The sequence below is a fragment of the Engystomops pustulosus genome, chromosome 7 (genome assembly GCF_040894005.1).
Source record: "Engystomops pustulosus chromosome 7, aEngPut4.maternal, whole genome shotgun sequence".
Taxonomy (NCBI): Eukaryota; Metazoa; Chordata; class Amphibia; order Anura; family Leptodactylidae; genus Engystomops; species Engystomops pustulosus.
This window is the reverse complement of record NC_092417.1, coordinates 15,378,742-15,396,423: the sequence shown is the minus strand read 5'-3', so window position 1 is coordinate 15,396,423 and position 17,682 is coordinate 15,378,742. Positions and strand designations below refer to the sequence as shown.

General features: G+C 48.7%; 3 protein-coding genes across 3 annotated transcripts in view; 1 reads left to right on the top strand and 2 right to left on the bottom strand.

Annotated features, from left to right (window-relative positions):
- Positions 1-1,955: 1,955 nt before the first annotated feature.
- Positions 1,956-10,438, bottom strand: ISG20L2 (interferon stimulated exonuclease gene 20 like 2). The gene is made up of 4 exons (XM_072114896.1): positions 10,281-10,438; positions 7,132-7,896; positions 4,442-4,642; positions 1,956-2,164 (listed from the first exon to the last, which is right to left on the bottom strand). The coding sequence occupies exons 2-4, from the start codon at positions 7,816-7,818 to the stop codon at positions 2,051-2,053; spliced, it is 1,002 nt and encodes a 333-aa protein (XP_071970997.1). The 5' UTR covers positions 7,819-7,896; positions 10,281-10,438; the 3' UTR covers positions 1,956-2,050.
- METTL25B (methyltransferase like 25B) lies at positions 10,099-16,357 on the top strand. Its single transcript, XM_072114892.1, has 9 exons — positions 10,099-10,381; positions 12,336-12,453; positions 12,534-12,655; positions 13,032-13,245; positions 13,590-13,652; positions 13,804-13,947; positions 14,069-14,670; positions 15,889-16,073; positions 16,142-16,357. Exons 1-9 carry the CDS (start codon positions 10,356-10,358, stop codon positions 16,288-16,290), a joined length of 1,623 nt encoding a protein of 540 aa, XP_071970993.1. The 5' UTR covers positions 10,099-10,355; the 3' UTR covers positions 16,291-16,357.
- LOC140069331 (high affinity immunoglobulin gamma Fc receptor I-like) overlaps positions 16,320-17,682 on the bottom strand; it is a 41,167-nt gene continuing 39,804 nt past the window's right edge. The window contains exon 10 of the mRNA XM_072114893.1: positions 16,320-17,361. The gene's annotated coding sequence lies outside the window, so the exon portion shown is untranslated. The remainder of the gene's footprint in view (positions 17,362-17,682) is intronic.

Below are 17,682 nucleotides of genomic sequence, written 5' to 3'. Positions count from 1 at the left end.
TGTGATACTGTCTGCTGAGCTGTGTATCTAATCCTATCCTGTGTGATACTGTCTGCTGAGCTGAGTATCTAATCCTATCATGTGTGATACTGACTGCTGAGCTGTGTATCTAATCCTCTCCTGTGTTATACTGTCTGCTGAGCTGTGTATCTAATCCTATCCTGTGTGATACTGTCTTCTGAGCTGTGTATCTAATCCTATCATGTGTGATACTGTCTGCTGAGCTGTGTATCTAATCCTATCATGTGTGATACTGTCTGCTGAGCTGTGTATCTAATCCTATCCTGTGTGATACTGACTGCTGAGCTGTGTATCTAATCCTCTCCTGTGTGATACTGTCTGCTGAGCTGTGTATCTAATCCTATCCTGTGTGATACTGTCTGCTGAGCTGTGTATCTAATCCTATCATGTGGGATACTGTCTGCTGAGCTGTGTATCTAATCCTATCATGTGTGATACTGTCTGCTGAGCTGTGTATCTAATCCTCTCCTGTGTGATACTGTCTGCTGAGCTGTGTATCTAATCCTATCCTATGTGATACTGCCTGCTGAGATGTGTATCTAATCCTATCCTGTGTGATACTGTCTGCTGAGCTGTGTATCTAATCCTATCCTGTGTGATACTGTCTGCTGAGCTGTGTATCTAATCCTACCCTGTGTGATACTGTCTGCTGAGCTGTGTATCTAATCCTCTCCTGTGTGATACAGTCTGCAGAGCTGTGTATCTAATCCTATCCTGTGTGATACTGTCTGCAGAGCTGTGTATCTAATCCTATCCTGTGTGATACTGTCTGCTGAGCTGTGTATCTAATCCTATCCTGTGTGATACTGTCTGCAGAGCTGTGTATCTAATCCTATCAAGTGTGATACTGACTGCTGAGCTGTGTATCTAATCCTATCCTGTGTGATACTGTCTGCTGAGCCGTGTATCTAATCCTATCATGTGTGATACTGTGTGCTGAGCTGTGTATCTAATCCCATCCTGTGTGATACTGTCTGCTGAGCTGTGTATCTAATCCCATCCTGTGTGGTACTGTCTGCTGAGCTGTGTATCTAATCCTATTCTGTGTGTACTGTCTGCTGAGCTGTGTATCTAATCCTTTCATGTGTGGTACTGTCTGCTGAGCTGTGTATCTAATCCTATCCTGTGTGATACAGTCTGCTGAGCTGTGTATCTAATCCTATTCTGTGTGTACTGTCTGCTGAGCTGTGTATCTAATCCTTTCATGTGTGATACTGTCTGCTGAGCTGTGTATCTAATCCTATCCTGTGTGATACTGACTGCTGAGCTGTGTATCTAATCCTATCCTGTGTGATACTGTCTACTGAGCTGTGTATCTAATCCTATCCTGTGTGATACTGACTGCTGAGCTGTGTATCTAATCCTATCCTGTGTGATACTGTCTGCTGAGCTGTGTATCTAATCCTATCCTGTGTGATACTGTCTGCTGAGCTGTGTATCTAATCCTATCCTGTGTGATACTGTCTACTGAGCTGTGTATCTAATCCTATCCTGTGTGATACTGACTGCTGAGCTGTGTATCTAATCCTATCCTGTGTGATACTGTCTGCTGAGCTGTGTATCTAATCCTATCCTGTGTGATACTGTGTATCTCCATCTCCCTGTATCCTCCTCAGTACAGGCGGTACAGCACTGCCACCTAGTGGGCAGCTTCTTTATGACAGTCTAGCCCTATAGAGCAGGGAGGTCTCTGCTGAGTTAATACACTGTATGTGTCAACCTATTTCCATTTTCCATACCTCTGCTTGCTGTAAGTGAATGTGTCCATTCATCTGTTTTTGTATAAGAGAGGTAGGTGGCTGAAGGTGTTGGATGTGTGTCCCATGTAGGATCAGGGGGTCCCGCACTCCTCCCCTCTCCTGTGTGTAGGGCATGGACATCCCCTTTAAGCTGCTATTCCTGCAATGTATAAGGAGAGACACCAGGAGGCGCTGTGGGACACAGAGGACATTGCATTTTATTCCCCCAGGTCTGGACCCTGTATAAAACATGATAAAACTGGGGGTCCGCCGGTGGTTGGTTGGAGGGGTCATTGTGGTATTTTGCCTTCTGCCCGTTCTATCTCGTACTCCGACTCCACGGCGCGGTACAGCTCCATCGTGCTCCTGGCGTCTTCCACCGAGGAGTGGCCCTGCCTCCCCATCTACAAGATACAGACAGCAGGTAAGTACCACATAGCAGACACTGGCAGGTACAGTCCCTGGAGATCTGTGTCATCCATCCATGATTTATATTCCAGGATTGTAGCTGGACATGTCCTGCCACTGCTGTGCTCTCTCTGTTCGCAGTGTTCTGTACTGTCCCTGGAGATCTGTGTTATCCATACTGCTGGGTGTGCTGTTAGTAGCAGCAGGACTGTGAAATATGGATTTATATTCCAGGATTGTAGCTGGACATGTCCTGCCACGGCTGTGCTCTTTCTGTTCGCAGTGTTCTGTACTGTCCCTGGAGATCTGTGTCATCCATACTGCTGTGTGTGCTGTTAGTAGCAGCAGGACTGTGAAATATGGATTTATATTCCAGGATTGTAGCTGGACATGTCCTGCCACTGGTGTGCTTGCTCTGTTCACAATGTTCTGTACTGTCCCTGGAGATTTGTGTCATCCATACTGCTGTGTGTGCCGTTAGTAGCAGCAGGACTGTGAAATATGGATTTATATTCCAGGATTGTAGCTGGACATGTCCTACCACTGCTGTGCTCGCTCTGTTCACAGTGTTCTGTACTGTCCCTGGAGATCTGTGTCATCCATACTGCTGTGTGTGCTGTTAGTAGCAGCAGGACTGTGAAATATGGATTTATATTCCAGGATTGTAGCTGGACATGTCCTGCCACTGCTGTGCTCGCTCTGTTCACAGTGTTCTGTACTGTCCCTGGAGATTTGTGTCATCCATACTGCTGTGTGTGCTGTTAGTAGCAGCAGGACTGTGAAATATGGATTTATATTCCAGGATTGTAGCTGGACATGTCCTGCCACTGCTGTGCTCGCTCTGTTCACAATGTTCTGTACTGTCCCTGGAGATCATGTATTCATCCTTTTTGCAAGCTGTTAGTAGCAGCAGGACTGTGATACAAGGATGTATGTTCAGGGATTGTACGGTGGTCACGCCCTCACACTGCTGTGCTCTGCACTCTCTGCAGCCAGTCTTTGGTATCGATCTGTGTCATCATACCTTTAGACCTTTGCATGTGTTGTTAGTAGCAGAAGCAGGACTGTGAAATAAGGATTTATATTCCAGGATTGTACAGGGGGTTTGTCCTCACACTGCTGTGCTCTGTGCATTCTGCATTATTATTAGTGTATTTTACCTGGTATCTGTGAAAATTGAGTTACATTCCAGGATTGCAGCCGGACGTGCACTAGTCCACTACAACTCTCATTTAGAGCTGACGGAAGGGGCTGTGAATCAAAGAAATGTTCAGAGCACAGCAGTGTGAGGATGCATCCCTGATGCTGCATTTGCACACCTACTGCTACTAACAACATACACAGAGGAACGATAACACATCAGAGCTGCATAAAACCTGTCCTGTAAGTAATGGCACTGGGGCAGTGTCCTCACACTGCTGTGCTCTGTGCATTGTACTACCACACAGCCCTTCAAATCCGCTCTTAGTAACATTTTTAAGCTTCTGGGTCAATGCTACATCCAAAGAAAAGGGGATGGGAGGGGCTGTGCATCTGCTCAATATACAGAGCACAGCAGTGTTAGGATAGCAGAAAGTAGCTACAATCATGGAACGTAAATCCACATTGTACAGTCCAGCTGCCACTCTAACAAACCTAAAGGTACAATTACATATCTCTCTAGGGATACAATCTAACACTGCTTTTGAAGAGCACAGCCCTGTGTGGGCATGTACACAGTCCAGCTACAATCCTGTAACATAAATCCAAATTTTACAGTCCTGACGCTACTAGCGTCAGACACATAGGTATGATTGCACATCTATCCAGGGACAAGAAATAACACTGCTTGCAGAGAGCACCAGTCAAAGCAGTGTGAGATTATGTACACAGTCCAGCTACTTTCCAGGAATATAAATCCAAAATGTTACAGTCCTGACACTACTCACAACATAGACACATGGGTATGATTTGAACATCTCTCCAGTGACAAGACATAACACTAGTTTGCAGTGAGCACCAAGCAAAGCAGTTTGAGGGCATGTTCACAGTCCAGCTACTTTCCTGGAATATAAATCCATATTTTACAGTCCTGCTGCTACAACATGAACATGCATAAAGGTCCGATTACTTACCTCTCCAGTTACAACACCTAACACTACTTGCAGAGATCATAGAGCACAGCACTGTGAGGGCATGTAGACAGTCCAGCTACAATCCCGGAATATAAATATATAAGTGGATCCCACTTCAAGGGCTCCAGTGTGGTTGGGTGATGGGTATTAGGTCAGTACCTGGATTTCCTTTTGTAGAATCTGCTTGGAGAGTCTCTTCAGGGAGACGACCTCTGTCTCGCGAAAGCCGGCTTTGCGGTTTAGTTGCGGCATCTTGGAGGTGTCTCGCGTCATCTCCTTGGGGTGGAAGTAGCCCAGCGCCTTGTAGTCGTTCTCGATGGCGTGCCCGATGACCACCTTACCCTGCAGCAGCTTCAGGACCTGCAGGGAGGAGAAGGGGTGACTACCCAGGATACATCATACATATATCGCCACATATTATGAGCGCCCTCTGGTGGTGACTGCAGGAAACTATGAACATCTCCCAGTGAGGAAACATCTATGAGAAAGACGGGTGTGCCCTCTGGTGGTGACTGCAGGAAACTATGAGGCATCTATGAGAAACACAGGGGCGCCCCCTGCTGCCAGAACCTGGGATATACAGTGTATTATGCGCTACGCTTTGCTTGTATATAATTTATATTATTTCTCTGCTTACAGACCTACGCGAGGGCTTGTTTTCTGCGGGACACACGGTACTTCCTACTGGCACCATTTACTATTCCGTAGAATGTACCGGGAAGCTGGAAAACAATTCCAAATGCAGTGAAATTGTCAAAGTAACGCAGTGGTGCCGTATTCTAGAGGCCTTTGTATATGAGGCTGAGCCCCCAATATACCGGGCAGGAGTCTACCGGGGCTGGAGAGGTGGAGTCCTGATAGAATGGACACTTTACTTGTCCACGTTGTCACACTGCTCAGGTACAGCAACCACAGGACAGGACAAAATGCCATAAAACTACTAATACTGGAGACCCCAGAGCATAAAACTACTAATACTGGAGACCTCAGAGCATAAAACTACTAATACTGGAGACCCCAGAGCATAAAACTACTAATACTGGAGACCCCAGAGCATAAAACTACTAACAGTGGAGACCCCAGAGCAGAAAAAAAAAATTTAAAATATACTCTCCTCCCTGCACCGCACACTGCAGCTTCCTCTCTCCTCCCTGCACCGCACACTGCAGCTTCCTCTCTCCTCCCTGCACCGCACACTGCAGCTTCCTCTCTCCTCCCGGCACCGCACACTGCAGCTTCCTCTCTCCTCCCGGCACCGCACACTGCAGCTTCCTCTCTCCTCCCGGCACCGCACACTGCAGCTTCTCCTCTCCTCCCGGCACCGCACACTGCAGCTTCCTCTCTCCTCCCGGCACCGCACACTGCAGCTTCCTCTCTCCTCCCGGCACCGCACACTGCAGCTTCCTCTCTCCTCCCGGCACCGCACACTGCAGCTTCCTCTCTCCTCCCGGCACCGCACACTGCAGCTTCCTCTCTCCTCCCGGCACCGCACACTGCAGCTTCCTCTCTCCTCCCGGCACCGCACACTGCAGCTTCTTCTCTCCTCCCAGCACCACACACTGCAGCTTCTCCTCTCCTCCCGGCACCGCACACTGCAGCTTCTCCTCTCCTCCCGGCACCGCACACTGCAGCTTCCTCTCTCCTCCCGGCACCGCACACTGCAGCTTCCTCTCTCCTCCCGGCACCGCACACTGCAGCTTCCTCTCTCCTCCCGGCACCGCACACTGCAGCTTCCTCTCTCCTCCCGGCACCGCACACTGCAGCTTCCTCTCTCCTCCCGGCACCGCACACTGCAGCTTCCTCTCTCCTCCCGGCACCGCACACTGCAGCTTCCTCTCTCCTCCCGGCACCGCACACTGCAGCTTCCTCTCTCCTCCCGGCACCGCACACTGCAGCTTCCTCTCTCCTCCCGGCACCGCACACTGCAGCTTCCTCTCTCCTCCCGGCACCGCACACTGCAGCTTCCTCTCTCCTCCCGGCACCGCACACTGCAGCTTCCTCTCTCCTCCCGGCACCGCACACTGCAGCTTCCTCTCTCCTCCCGGCACCGCACACTGCAGCTTCCTCTCTCCTCCCGGCACCGCACACTGCAGCTTCCTCTCTCCTCCCGGCACCGCACACTGCAGCTTCCTCTCTCCTCCCGGCACCGCACACTGCAGCTTCCTCTCTCCTCCCTGCACTGCACACTGCAGCTTCCTCTCTCCTCCCTGCACTGCACACTGCAGCTTCCTCTCTCCTCCCTGCACTGCACACTGCAGCTTCCTCTCTCCTCCCTGCACTGCACACTGCAGCTTCTTCTCTCCTCCCTGCACCACACACTGCAGCTTCTCCTCTCCTCCCTGCACCGCACACTGCAGCTTCTTCTCTCCTCCCTGCATCACACACTGCAGCTTCTTCTCTCCTCTCCTCCCTGCACCGCACACTGCAGCTTCTCCTCTCCTCCCTGCACCACACACTGCAGCTCAGGATCCAGAAAACCTAGAAGCAGTGATGATTTCTCAGCTGTACTCACTGATACCCAGCCTCCTGCACCAATGAATGCTTCCATCAGTTATGGAAGTGCTCATTCGATTCATTGAGATGAAGGTGACTGCACTTTATGTACATGCTCAGCAGTTAAACTCCTCTGCTAGAGATCAGGGAAATAAGGCACTGGGAAGGAACGTATCTCAGCATACAACAAATGGATCCCATATACTCATCCCTGTGCACTGGTGCCCTATTTATTGCTATGAGACTGCAGTGCCATGCATGAGCCCCCTATTCTCGTCAATCTGACCCCTACCAAGTGCTGTGGTCCGCGGGTGATGAGACGCCATTACTTATCCCATCACATGGTGTTCACTCACCTCTTTCTGCGCCACCTTAAAGGGAGTGGCTTTCAGCATGTGCTCCTTGCGGATCCCGCTCCACCTGGTCCTATAGTTCACAATGTGACAGGGGGGCTTTACGTACTTGTCGTACATCACGTCTCCATGGTAGCTCACGATGCTGCAGCGGGCCAGCGAGCTCACCTGCCCCTTAGGCCCGGTGCCCACCATTTCACAGTCGATGGCCACTATTTTGTGGCTGGGCACCAATCTACTGGAGGGGAGGCCGCTGTCATACTCACTGACCAGCTCCGGTTGCACCATTAAGGGCTTTTCGGGTTTTGGGGCAGCACCTGTCTTTGTGGTAGATGAGGCAGGATGGGGATGATTTGGGGCACACTTTATAATAGCGCCAGCCTGCTGTGGGGCAGTTATAGTCTTGGAGGACGTATGTGGTGCCCCCTTCTGGTGGAATATATTAATATGTACCCGCCCAGTCCTGTCATGGACGCCCTTCTGTCCGTTGGGTTTATTACTGCGATCCTTAGGATTTTCCGGCGGTTTCCGGTTTGGCAACTTCTGCGGGAGCTGCTTCTGCTTCAGGAATCCGCGTCTTTCCAGGAACCTTCTCTTCTTAAGGAACTTCTTATGCTTGGAATTTCCCTGCTCGTTTATTGGACCTGACGGAACGGACGAAAAGTCCAAGTTCATAAGCAAGTCTGCCATGACGGATCAGGCCAAGGCAGGCGGACTACTGAGCGACGTGCAGGATCCAGTAGGAGGGCGGCGGGAAAGCGTCATCACCTACAACACAAGAATGGAGTTATTTATAGATATTAGGTATGACATCATCCTGAGATACTGATGACCCAGTCACTGGACTATTGAGGCCGATGATCACATGACGTGGTAAACTTCCTATGTGATAAATCCAGACATCTGGGATTGTGGCCCTTTCACTATGGTGGTCACTATATCATCCATGGGGCTTATCATTCCGCTTTTCCTGGGAAAGCTGGGTGATTGATAATACACAGAATGGCATTATTGTCATTGCTATTAGGTGACAACAACATAATCTTATAATATTAAACAGCTGTATACTGTGTGCGGTATAAACCAACATCGGTGCGGACGCGTTACATCAAAATCCGGCTGAAGATTCACAGCAAATAATGCGATAGATTTGTTATGGAATTTCCTTTGGATTTTGTCACATAGGATTTCTATTTGTCCACTGAAAGAGGGTAAATCGGCTGATACGCCGCTTATTTTAAAATCAATAGGCCACCACAGTTCCCATAGAGAAATTTCGGGTTCGTGGAGATCAATTTTCCCAAATGTCATTGAAAAATATTCAGAGTATGTCCACAGGTCACCAAAACACTGCGGGTATTGGTAGAATTTTTTATGTTGTGCAAATTTCTATACGAAAACGAGAGCTCCCACCGGTTTTACAAAATTATTCGGGGATGTGTATCGGGTATGGACGAACAATGGCGTCTTAGGGTACACTCACACTGACGGCAATGTGTGCACAGCACCGTACGGTAGAGGTACGGCGCCATGCCCCATGTTTCTTTATGGAGAGGGGCGCTCATCCCCTCCCCGGCGCCAACGTGTGCCCACAGTAAGACGAGCACACATCATGTGAATGTGGCGGCACAAGTGGCATTTTGAACCAGTTTTTGGCCAGTTTTTAACGCATCCGTTTTTGACCGTTTTTACCAATTATCTTAATTAAAACGGGTCTAAAACGTTTGTGTTTTCCAAAATGCATGTGTTTTTTAATGGACTGCTTAAAAACGGCCCAAAAACGCGTTCAAAACGGCACGTGTGAACGCGCCCTTAGGCCGAGATTACATGTTGTGTTTTGAAGTATAATTCAAGCCCATCAAAGAGGAGCAATTCCCGAACTTAGATGCGTTTAGTACACAACACTTGCGTTTGGGAAACATCAACATGTGTTTTGCTGCTTAAAGGAAACCTACCACTTGTAGTGGCAGGTTTCTGATGGCAATACCGGGCACCAGCTCAGGGTGAGGTCAGGGTGAGCTGGTGCCGTAGCTTATTTTCGTTAGTGTTTTAAACCGCAGTATCGCGGTTTAAAACACTTTTTAAACTTTATAGCCGGCGCAGGCAGGTACGCGCTCGGCGCTTACCGTGCGCGCGGCTACATAGGAAGTGAATGAGAGGCGCGCGCATGATAAGCGCCGAGCGCGTACCTGCCTGCGCCGGCTATAAAGTTTAAAAAGTGTTTTAAACCGCGATACCGCGGTTTAAAACACTAACGAAAATAAGCTCCGGCACCAGCTCACCCTGAGCTGGTGCCCGGTATTTCCATCAGAAACCTGCCACTACAAGTGGTAGGTTTCCTTTAAAAAAAGCAAAACACGTATTATGTGTTCCTGTAAGCAAATGTGTGGCTGCGTTCACACGTTGCGTTTCAGTTGTATTTACATACGCAGACGGTAGGGAATTACCCGTAACCCCTGGAAACGCATGTGTGTTCGGGCCGAGGACCTCCCCCTGTGCGCTAGTGTCGCGTTATGACGGACGCCTAGCGGTACGTGTGACCGCGGCCTTATGCGTTCTGGGGAAGCCCCTGCCCGTCGTGTTTGAATTGTGTTTAAAAACGTAACGTGTGAACACAGCCTTTGTCTCCAGCTGTGCGGTCAGCTGTTGAGTTACATCTCAAAACGCAATGTAAATGCAATGTCCGGACGCACCCTAAACGCATCTTCGGTCTGAATTAGTTCCTCAGCAATACTATAAAATTTAATTTCCACAATGCAATACATACACAAAGCATCAGTGCATTGCCTATGTTGCAAATGTGAACACAGCCTTACATCTGCACCTGGAAAAGCTGGGTGCTCGGGACTTTTTTGCTACATCTATATTATAAAGATGTAAATAATGATATATGTGGCATAATGGCATAAATGTAAACATTATATGAAGAATTGAATTAAATATCCGCAGTCACACACGTCTCTCTAGAGCGCGGTAATGGTGTAGGCCGCACGTGAGGCCGCGGACTCTCGTACACCGCTGCCGGGGACGCGCTGAGCGATGCGGTTGCCCTATAGGAGAGGCCGGGGATTTACAGGCCGTCACCCCGTTAGGTGTACGGGCGGGTAATAAGTACCGTAGACGGGGTGAGGAGGATAGTACCAGGGACTTACCAGACACACAGACCGGGGCGGAAACCATCAGCGGCCATGAGAGGCTTCCGGGTGTAACGTCACGTCCCACAACACATGGAGAGCCGGCCTCATGGAGGAGTGTAAGTGATGGAGGAGGGAGGAAGCGCCTCATGTCCAGTATACACAGTATAGGGCCCCTAGCGCTGACAGTAACAGTTACTGGGGCCCCAATTGTTTATAATGCTGGCTGCATGTATCGCAAGGATTGGGTTTAGCTACCTGGCTTAGATACAGATATTAGGGGATATGCAATGTATTGTCTCACACCAACCCCCCCCCCCCCGAAATGTTTATATTTTGGATAAAAAAAATGGTGAAATATAAAATATTGCTTTATTTTTCTAGGGTTTATTTAGGATAGGATTAGATACACAGCTCAGCAGACAGTATCACACAGGATAGGATTAGATACACAGCTCAGCAGACAGTATCACACAGGATAGGATTAGATACACAGCTCAGCAGACAGTATCACACAGGATAGGATTAGATACACAGCTCAGCAGACAGTATCACACAGGATAGGATTAGATACACAACTCAGCAGACAGTATCACACACGACCGTATTAGATACACAGCTCAGGAGACGGTATCACACAGGATAGGATTAGATACACAGCTCAGGAGACGGTATCACACAGGATAGGATTAGATACACAGCTCAGCAGACGGTATCACACAGGATAGGATTAGATACACAGCTCAGCAGACGGTATCACACAGGATAGGATTAGATACACAGCTCAGCAGACAGTATCACACAGGATAGGATTAGATACACAGCTCAGCAGACAGTATCACACAGGATAGGATTAGATACACAGCTCAGCAGACAGTATCACACAGGATAGGATTAGATACACAGCTCAGCAGTCGGTATCACACAGGATAGGATTAGATACACAGCTCAGCAGACAGTATCACACAGGATAGGATTAGATACACAGCTCAGTAGGCAATATTACACATGATAGGATTAGATACACAGCTCAGCAGACAGTACCACAGAGGAAAGGATTAGATACACGGATCAGCAGTGAGTATCACACAGGATAGGATAAGATACACAGCTCAGCAGACAGTATCACACGGGATAGGATTAGATACACAGCTCAGCACACAGTATCATGCGGGATAGGATTAGATACACAGCTCAGCAGACAGTATCACACAGGATAGGATTAGATACACAGCTCAGCATACAATATCACACATGATAGGATTAGATACACAGCTCAGCATACAATATCACACATGATAGGATTAGATACACAGCTCAACAGACAGTATCACACAGGATAGGATTAGATACACAGCTCAGCAGACAGTATCACACAGGATAGGATTAGATACACAGCTCAGCAGACTGTATCACACAGGATAGGATTAGATACACAGCTCAGCAGACAGTATCACACATGATAGGATTAGATACACAGCTCAGCAGACAGTATCACACATAGTAGGATTAGATACACAGCTCAGCAGACAGTATCACACATAGTAGGATTAGATACACAGCTCAGCAGACAGTATCACACAGGATAGGATTAGATACATGAGCTCAGCAGACAATATCACACATGGTAGGATTAGATACACAGCTCAGCAGACAGTATCACACATGATAGGATTAGATACACAGCTCAGCAGACAGTATCACAGAGGAAAATATTAGATACACAGCTCAGCAGACAGTATCACACATGGTAGGATTAGATTCACAGCTCAGCAGACAGTATCACAGAGGAAAGGATTAGATACACAGCTCAGCAGACAGTATCACACATGATAGGATTAGATACACAGCTCAGCAGACAGTATCACAGAGGAAAGGATTAGATACACAGCTCAGCAGACAGTATCACAGAGGAAAGGATTAGATACATAGCTCAGCAGACAGTATCACAGAGGAAAGGATTAGATACACAGCTCAGCAGACAGTATCACACAGGAAAGGATTGGATTTAGATTCAGCTGGGCAGCACATGATGGGGGTTGTAGTCCTCCTCAGTATCGCCTCTCTTCTCAGGTGTAGTATGTCTGGTATCCGGATACGTGGAGGTTCTCTGGATCAGAACCAGCGCCTGGCGGTGAACATCTCCCGTGTTCTCTCCCTCTACGGCTTCATCACTGACTCGTACATCATTGTGAGTATCGCAGGTGACTGGGGGGGTTCTCTATGGTGACATCATGAGTAGTAATGTTCTCATTTTTCCTTAATTTCCAGGAATTTTTCACGGACAACCTGTGGGAGGCGCTGCCGGAGTCCTGGCGCTCTGTGTTGTCGGATCTGACGGCTCCAGAACTGGCCGATCAGCTCCTGTCTGACAGTCACCCCAAGACCACCAGGTAGGTAGATAGGAAACAGACCACAACTTCCTGGGGCTGATGGCGGACCCCTGAAGTCTAATATTGATCACCCCTTAAAGGGAAGGTGTATTATTGTAACCCTTTAAATCCCTCTATTGGTCAATGTAATTTTGTGGACCCTATCACAGTATTTGGCTGCCATCTAGTGGTCAACGTTATAACTGCAGCATTGATGGACACGGGTCACATCCAGAGCTGTAGAAAAGTGCAGGAGTCGTCCACAGCGTCCGATTCCTTTCCCCGGAAATCAGGAATTAGTATTTTTGTCACGATGGACGACTGCTGCACTTATATCACATGTGTCGGGATATAAGGAGAGCGGATACAATACTCCAGGTCTCCCATCTCTCTCCAGTTACAGGTCAGTTTGGCCGCTCAGTCTCTTGGCTCTGAAGGTGACGGCGCAGTCCTTGTCCTTCCAGCGGACGCCGCGTCGTGACATCGGAGGAGCAGACGGGAAGAGACCCCCGGAGTTCCAGGATAACCACTGCCAGAGCTCCTTACTGGATCCCCTATTCCGGAAACACGTCAAGCCCAAGAAGCAGCACGAAATCCGGCGTCTGGGGGAGGTGAGGCTCCGCACGCTGTAAGGGGGTGTATCGCATATTCGGGATCATGGGGGGGGGGGGGGAGACCAGACCGTGTAGGGGTCTATTGTCATCAGTATCAGGTTATTGGGGCTCCCACTGTTCACCTGATTTAACTGGGTGCTGAGCTGCAGTAACCACGCCCGGCCACAACACAGAGCATGGCGCTGTTCTTCCGGCTCCGCTCCCTGTGTTGTGTTGAGGTCACAGCTGGGGGTCAGGACCCGCGTCTATACGATGAGGCATCAGTATTAATAAGGTGGAAACGCCCCTTTAAGCCTAATCATGACAAATCCTCAGCTCAGTGATGTCTTTGTGCTCCGCAGCTGGTGAAGAAGCTGAGTGACGTCACAAGGTGCGACCATGTGGTGGACGTCGGCAGCGGTCAGGTATAGCTACTATGAGGATGACGAGGGGTCCTGACGGCCGGGACCCCCAGGTATCACAAGAGCAGGGGCGCTGGTGCACCTGATCTTGTGATCGCTGGGGGTCCTATTGCTCAGACACGTCCCCCATGAGCTCAGTGTAATCTCTTCCCAGGGTCACCTGTCGAGGGTCTTATCCTTTGGTCAGGGGCTCCGTGTCACGGCAGTAGAAGCTGACCACCGCCTGGTCGCCACGGCTGCCAAGTACGACCACGACCTGATGTACGTCCTGAAGAAGGAGCGGACGAGGCCGACTAAGGTACAAGTCACTCCTTCTCATGATCGTGGGGGTCCCTGCAGTCGGACCACCAGCAAGCAGTAATATATGGTGTGACTCAGTATCATCCTGTATGACCCTCAATGTGTCCTTCCCCTTTAAGAGCGCGTCTTACGATGTCACCGGCATCCGCTCCCTCACGCCTCCGCGTCACGTCGCGGCCTGCGTGGACCCCCAAGCCACGTGGGAGGAGTTCCTGGATCAGTTATCTGGAGACACAAGTGCCCCCTGTACACAGGACCCCGATACGAGCGTCAGCTCTTCAGCCCAGATGAACACTTTCATCCTGAGCGGACTCCATGCCTGCGGAGACCTGAGTGTGGCCATGCTCCGACACTTTGCCCGCTGCCCCCGGGTGCTTGGCATCACCTCGGTGGCTTGCTGCTATATGAAGCTGACCACGTGCGAGCAGCCGCGGCCCCCTGGGGTCCTGGGCCCCTCGTGTCATTGTGGGTCACCCCAGTATGGATATCCTGTAAGTTCCTGGGTGTCTGGACTCCCCGGCCACGAGCTTTCCTACAAGTCCAGGGAGGTGGCCTGTCACGCCATAGAGGACTACATAGAACGTCTTAAAGGGGAAAGCGACGTATTAAAGGTCCATTGTTACCGCGCTGCGCTGGAGACGGTGATCCGAGGGATAGACCCCAACATGAAGCGGGCCGGGGTCCAGACCATCAAGAACGCCCACAAGCTGCCATTCACAGAGTATGTACAGACTCATGTATATATACATCATTGAGATATAGTGCAGGATTGTATCACTGGGGGGCGTGTCCTCACACTGCTGTGCTCTGTACTCTCTACATTAAGCTGCTCCACAGTCAAAGGTGTAGCTGATGTCTTGTTGGATACTGCAGAGGTCATTGAAAGGGGATTGGATATTGAGTAGTTCAGTGGAAAGAGCAAAGCAGCGTGAGGACATTCCCCCAGTACAGCTACAATCCTGGAATATGACATATCCTGGAATATGTCACAATCCTGCTGGTACAATCAATACACACAAAGTAATGATTACACACCTAACAGTCTACAGAGAGTATAGAAGTGTGTGGAAGCACCCACAGTCCAGGTGCAATCCTGGAATCTAACTATGTATTTCACAGTTTGGCTGTGTCTTATGACATATGTGCAGTTATGGATACACATCTCTCCAGTGATAATAGCTAACATTGACTGCAAAGAGCACAGCAGTGTGAGGACAATGTCCCAGTGCACTTGGAGAGGCATCAATCCTGGAATTTAAATCCATATTTCATAGTCCTGCTCCTACTTACATTATATATAATGTATGGTATGGTAACACCTCACTCCAGGGACAATACCTAATGCTAACTGCAGAGAGGGACAGCAGTGTGGGGACACACCCACAATGCATCAGCTACAATCCTAGAATATAGATCCTTACATCACAGTCCTGCTGCTACTAACAACGTAAACACAGGTATGATTACACAGTCACCAGGGACAATAACTAACACTTTCTTTAGAGAGCACAGCAGTGTTGAGGGCATTCCCCCAGTCCAGCTACAGTCCTGGAATATAAATACATCTTTCACAGTTCTGCTACTGATAACCCACAGAAAGTTATGATTACACATCTCTCCAGGGACAGCACCCAACAGTATCTGCTGAGAGCACAGCAGTGTGAGGACATTCCCCCAGTCCAGCTACAATCCTGAATATATAAATATTTCACAGTTCTGCTGCTGCTACTAATAACACACAGAAAAAGTTATGTTTACACATCTCTCCAGAGACAACACCCAACACTGTCTGCAGAGAGCACAGCAGTATGAGGACATGCCCCCAGCCCAGCTACAATCCTGGAATATAAATATTTCACAGTCCTGCTGCTACTGCTTACACACACAGTGGTATGATCACACATCTCTGATATTCCTAATCTATCTCTGTGTCCTGCAGATATGCCAGGCAGGGTCTGCAGCGGGTGGGCTTGCATCCGGAGACCCCCATCGATCTGGCTGTGGTGGAGGACATGTTGTCTCAGCAGCAGCAGGTGGTGGGCTTCTTCAGCCTGGCGCTGCTGCTGGCGCCCCTAGTGGAGACCCTCATTCTGCTGGACCGGATCATTTACCTACAAGAACAGGGTCAGTACCACAACTTTATCAATTATCTCAGAACTTTCTCTCTATAATTCCCATCCCCCCCCCCCCAGGGTTTCGTTGTGAGGTCCTCCCCCTCTTCAAGCCGGAGTTCTCCCCGAGGAACCTGGTGATGGTAGCTGCGAAGGGCGTCCGTCATCCCCCCGACATCCTGGACGAGATCTCATCCCACCGATCCAGGGAAGGATCAGAGGAGCCGTAGAGAACAGAGAACACTTGTGTTTTTAAAGATTTTATTTATAGAAATATTACATTTTTACATGAAAATATTTTTGTGCTCCGGGTTTTTTTTTAAATTTTAGCTGCAATCACAGGTTAATTTTTGAGATTTCAAGTGAAAACACGACCCAGGTCCACATCTCCGACAGAAAGTAGAACTTTTCTAGAATTCCCCCGTTTCTGTGTTATTTCACTATAAAAAGTCTCCAACAATGAGCAGAGAAGAGTCATCTTCTGCTTGAGATGAGTCAAGTTAGAGGATGCTAAAGGGAGTGTCATCTTCAGTTCTATAGCCCCTAGAAACATGATGCTGGTGTCATATTAAAGATAAGAATCTTTTGGATCGCTTGTGGTTCTTCTCAGGCTGGTGGTTCTCTACAGTTCAGAATCAGACAGTTACAGGGAAAAGATCAAATTCCCACCTATTTCTATATCTGCCTGTGTTTCTGGTTCTGTAGCCTGATGAGGAGATTCTTATCTTTACTATGACACCAGTACCATGATTCTAGGTGCTATAAAACAGAAGAGGCATCTGAAGTGACTCTCCCCCTGTAGCCTCTAAGCTTGACTCTTTTCAGAGAAATCTGGCTCGTCTCTGCTCATTGTCAAAGAGGTTATTTATAAGTAAAAGGGTGAGATTTATCTTCATGTTGACTTGTATGCAGATGATATTTTGGGTGCACTATGGGTGTGGTTATGAGCTCCAGTGCACCTTCTCTTGTCCGGTTTTGCAGGTACACAGGACGCTGTCAATCAAGGATGAATAAGAGGAGCTGAGCGGTGAAACTTGGCTAGAGATGGGGTGCACTGGGCTCTATGACCACGCCCACAGTGCACTGAAAAATTAATTTGCATATAAATAAAGATAAAGACTTCTCAGCGCTCACACGTCAGGTAATGCTTTACACCTATAAGATCTTATGTATAGTTTATACATGACCAGATCCATTTAATGTAACTAATGTAGAGAGGGTGTGTCCCGCGTAGAGAGGGTGTGTCCCGGGTGTCTACTTGATTTATCATTGATACAGTCATCGAGGCGAGTGGCCGCAGTCTGTTCCGGGCATCATGGGAAAAGATCATCATATGGAAGAGAAAAAAATAGGAAAATGTTGATGTAAATATGCCAATGGAGATCACATAAAAATAAATTAAAGGTCTGTTCTTTTTTTTTTCTTTATAAAGTTTTTATCATAATCAACAAAAAACATTACAAAAACAAATGCAGTAGTTAGGACATGTAAAATGCTCAGGGACACACACTCTATCTGGTGCACGCCCTCTGTACCCGGGACACACCCTCTGTACCCGGGACACCCCCCCTCTACCCTTGGCAAACCCTCTCTATCCGGGACACACCCTTTCTACGGGGTGC

What these genes read in the sequence shown, in the direction of transcription:
- METTL25B (XM_072114892.1), top strand. Translation starts at nt 10,356, where the DNA reads ATGGAGAGCCGGCCTCATGGAGGAGT. An exon ending in TCACTGACTCGTACATCATT is followed by an intron (nt 12,454 to 12,533) that starts GTGAGTATCGCA and finishes CTTAATTTCCAG; the next exon opens with GAATTTTTCACGGACAACCT. An exon ending in CACAAGCTGCCATTCACAGA is followed by an intron (nt 14,671 to 15,888) that starts GTATGTACAGAC and finishes TGTGTCCTGCAG; the next exon opens with ATATGCCAGGCAGGGTCTGC.
- ISG20L2 (XM_072114896.1), bottom strand. Translation starts at nt 7,818, where the DNA reads ATGGCAGACTTGCTTATGAACTTGGACTTTTCGTCCGTTCCGTCAGGT. An exon ending in TTAAGGTGGCGCAGAAAGAG is followed by an intron (nt 4,643 to 7,131) that starts GTGAGTGAACAC and finishes TCCTCCCTGCAG; the next exon opens with GTCCTGAAGCTGCTGCAGGG. An exon ending in TTCTACAAAAGGAAATCCAG is followed by an intron (nt 2,165 to 4,441) that starts GTACTGACCTAA and finishes TGTATCTTGTAG; the next exon opens with ATGGGGAGGCAGGGCCACTC.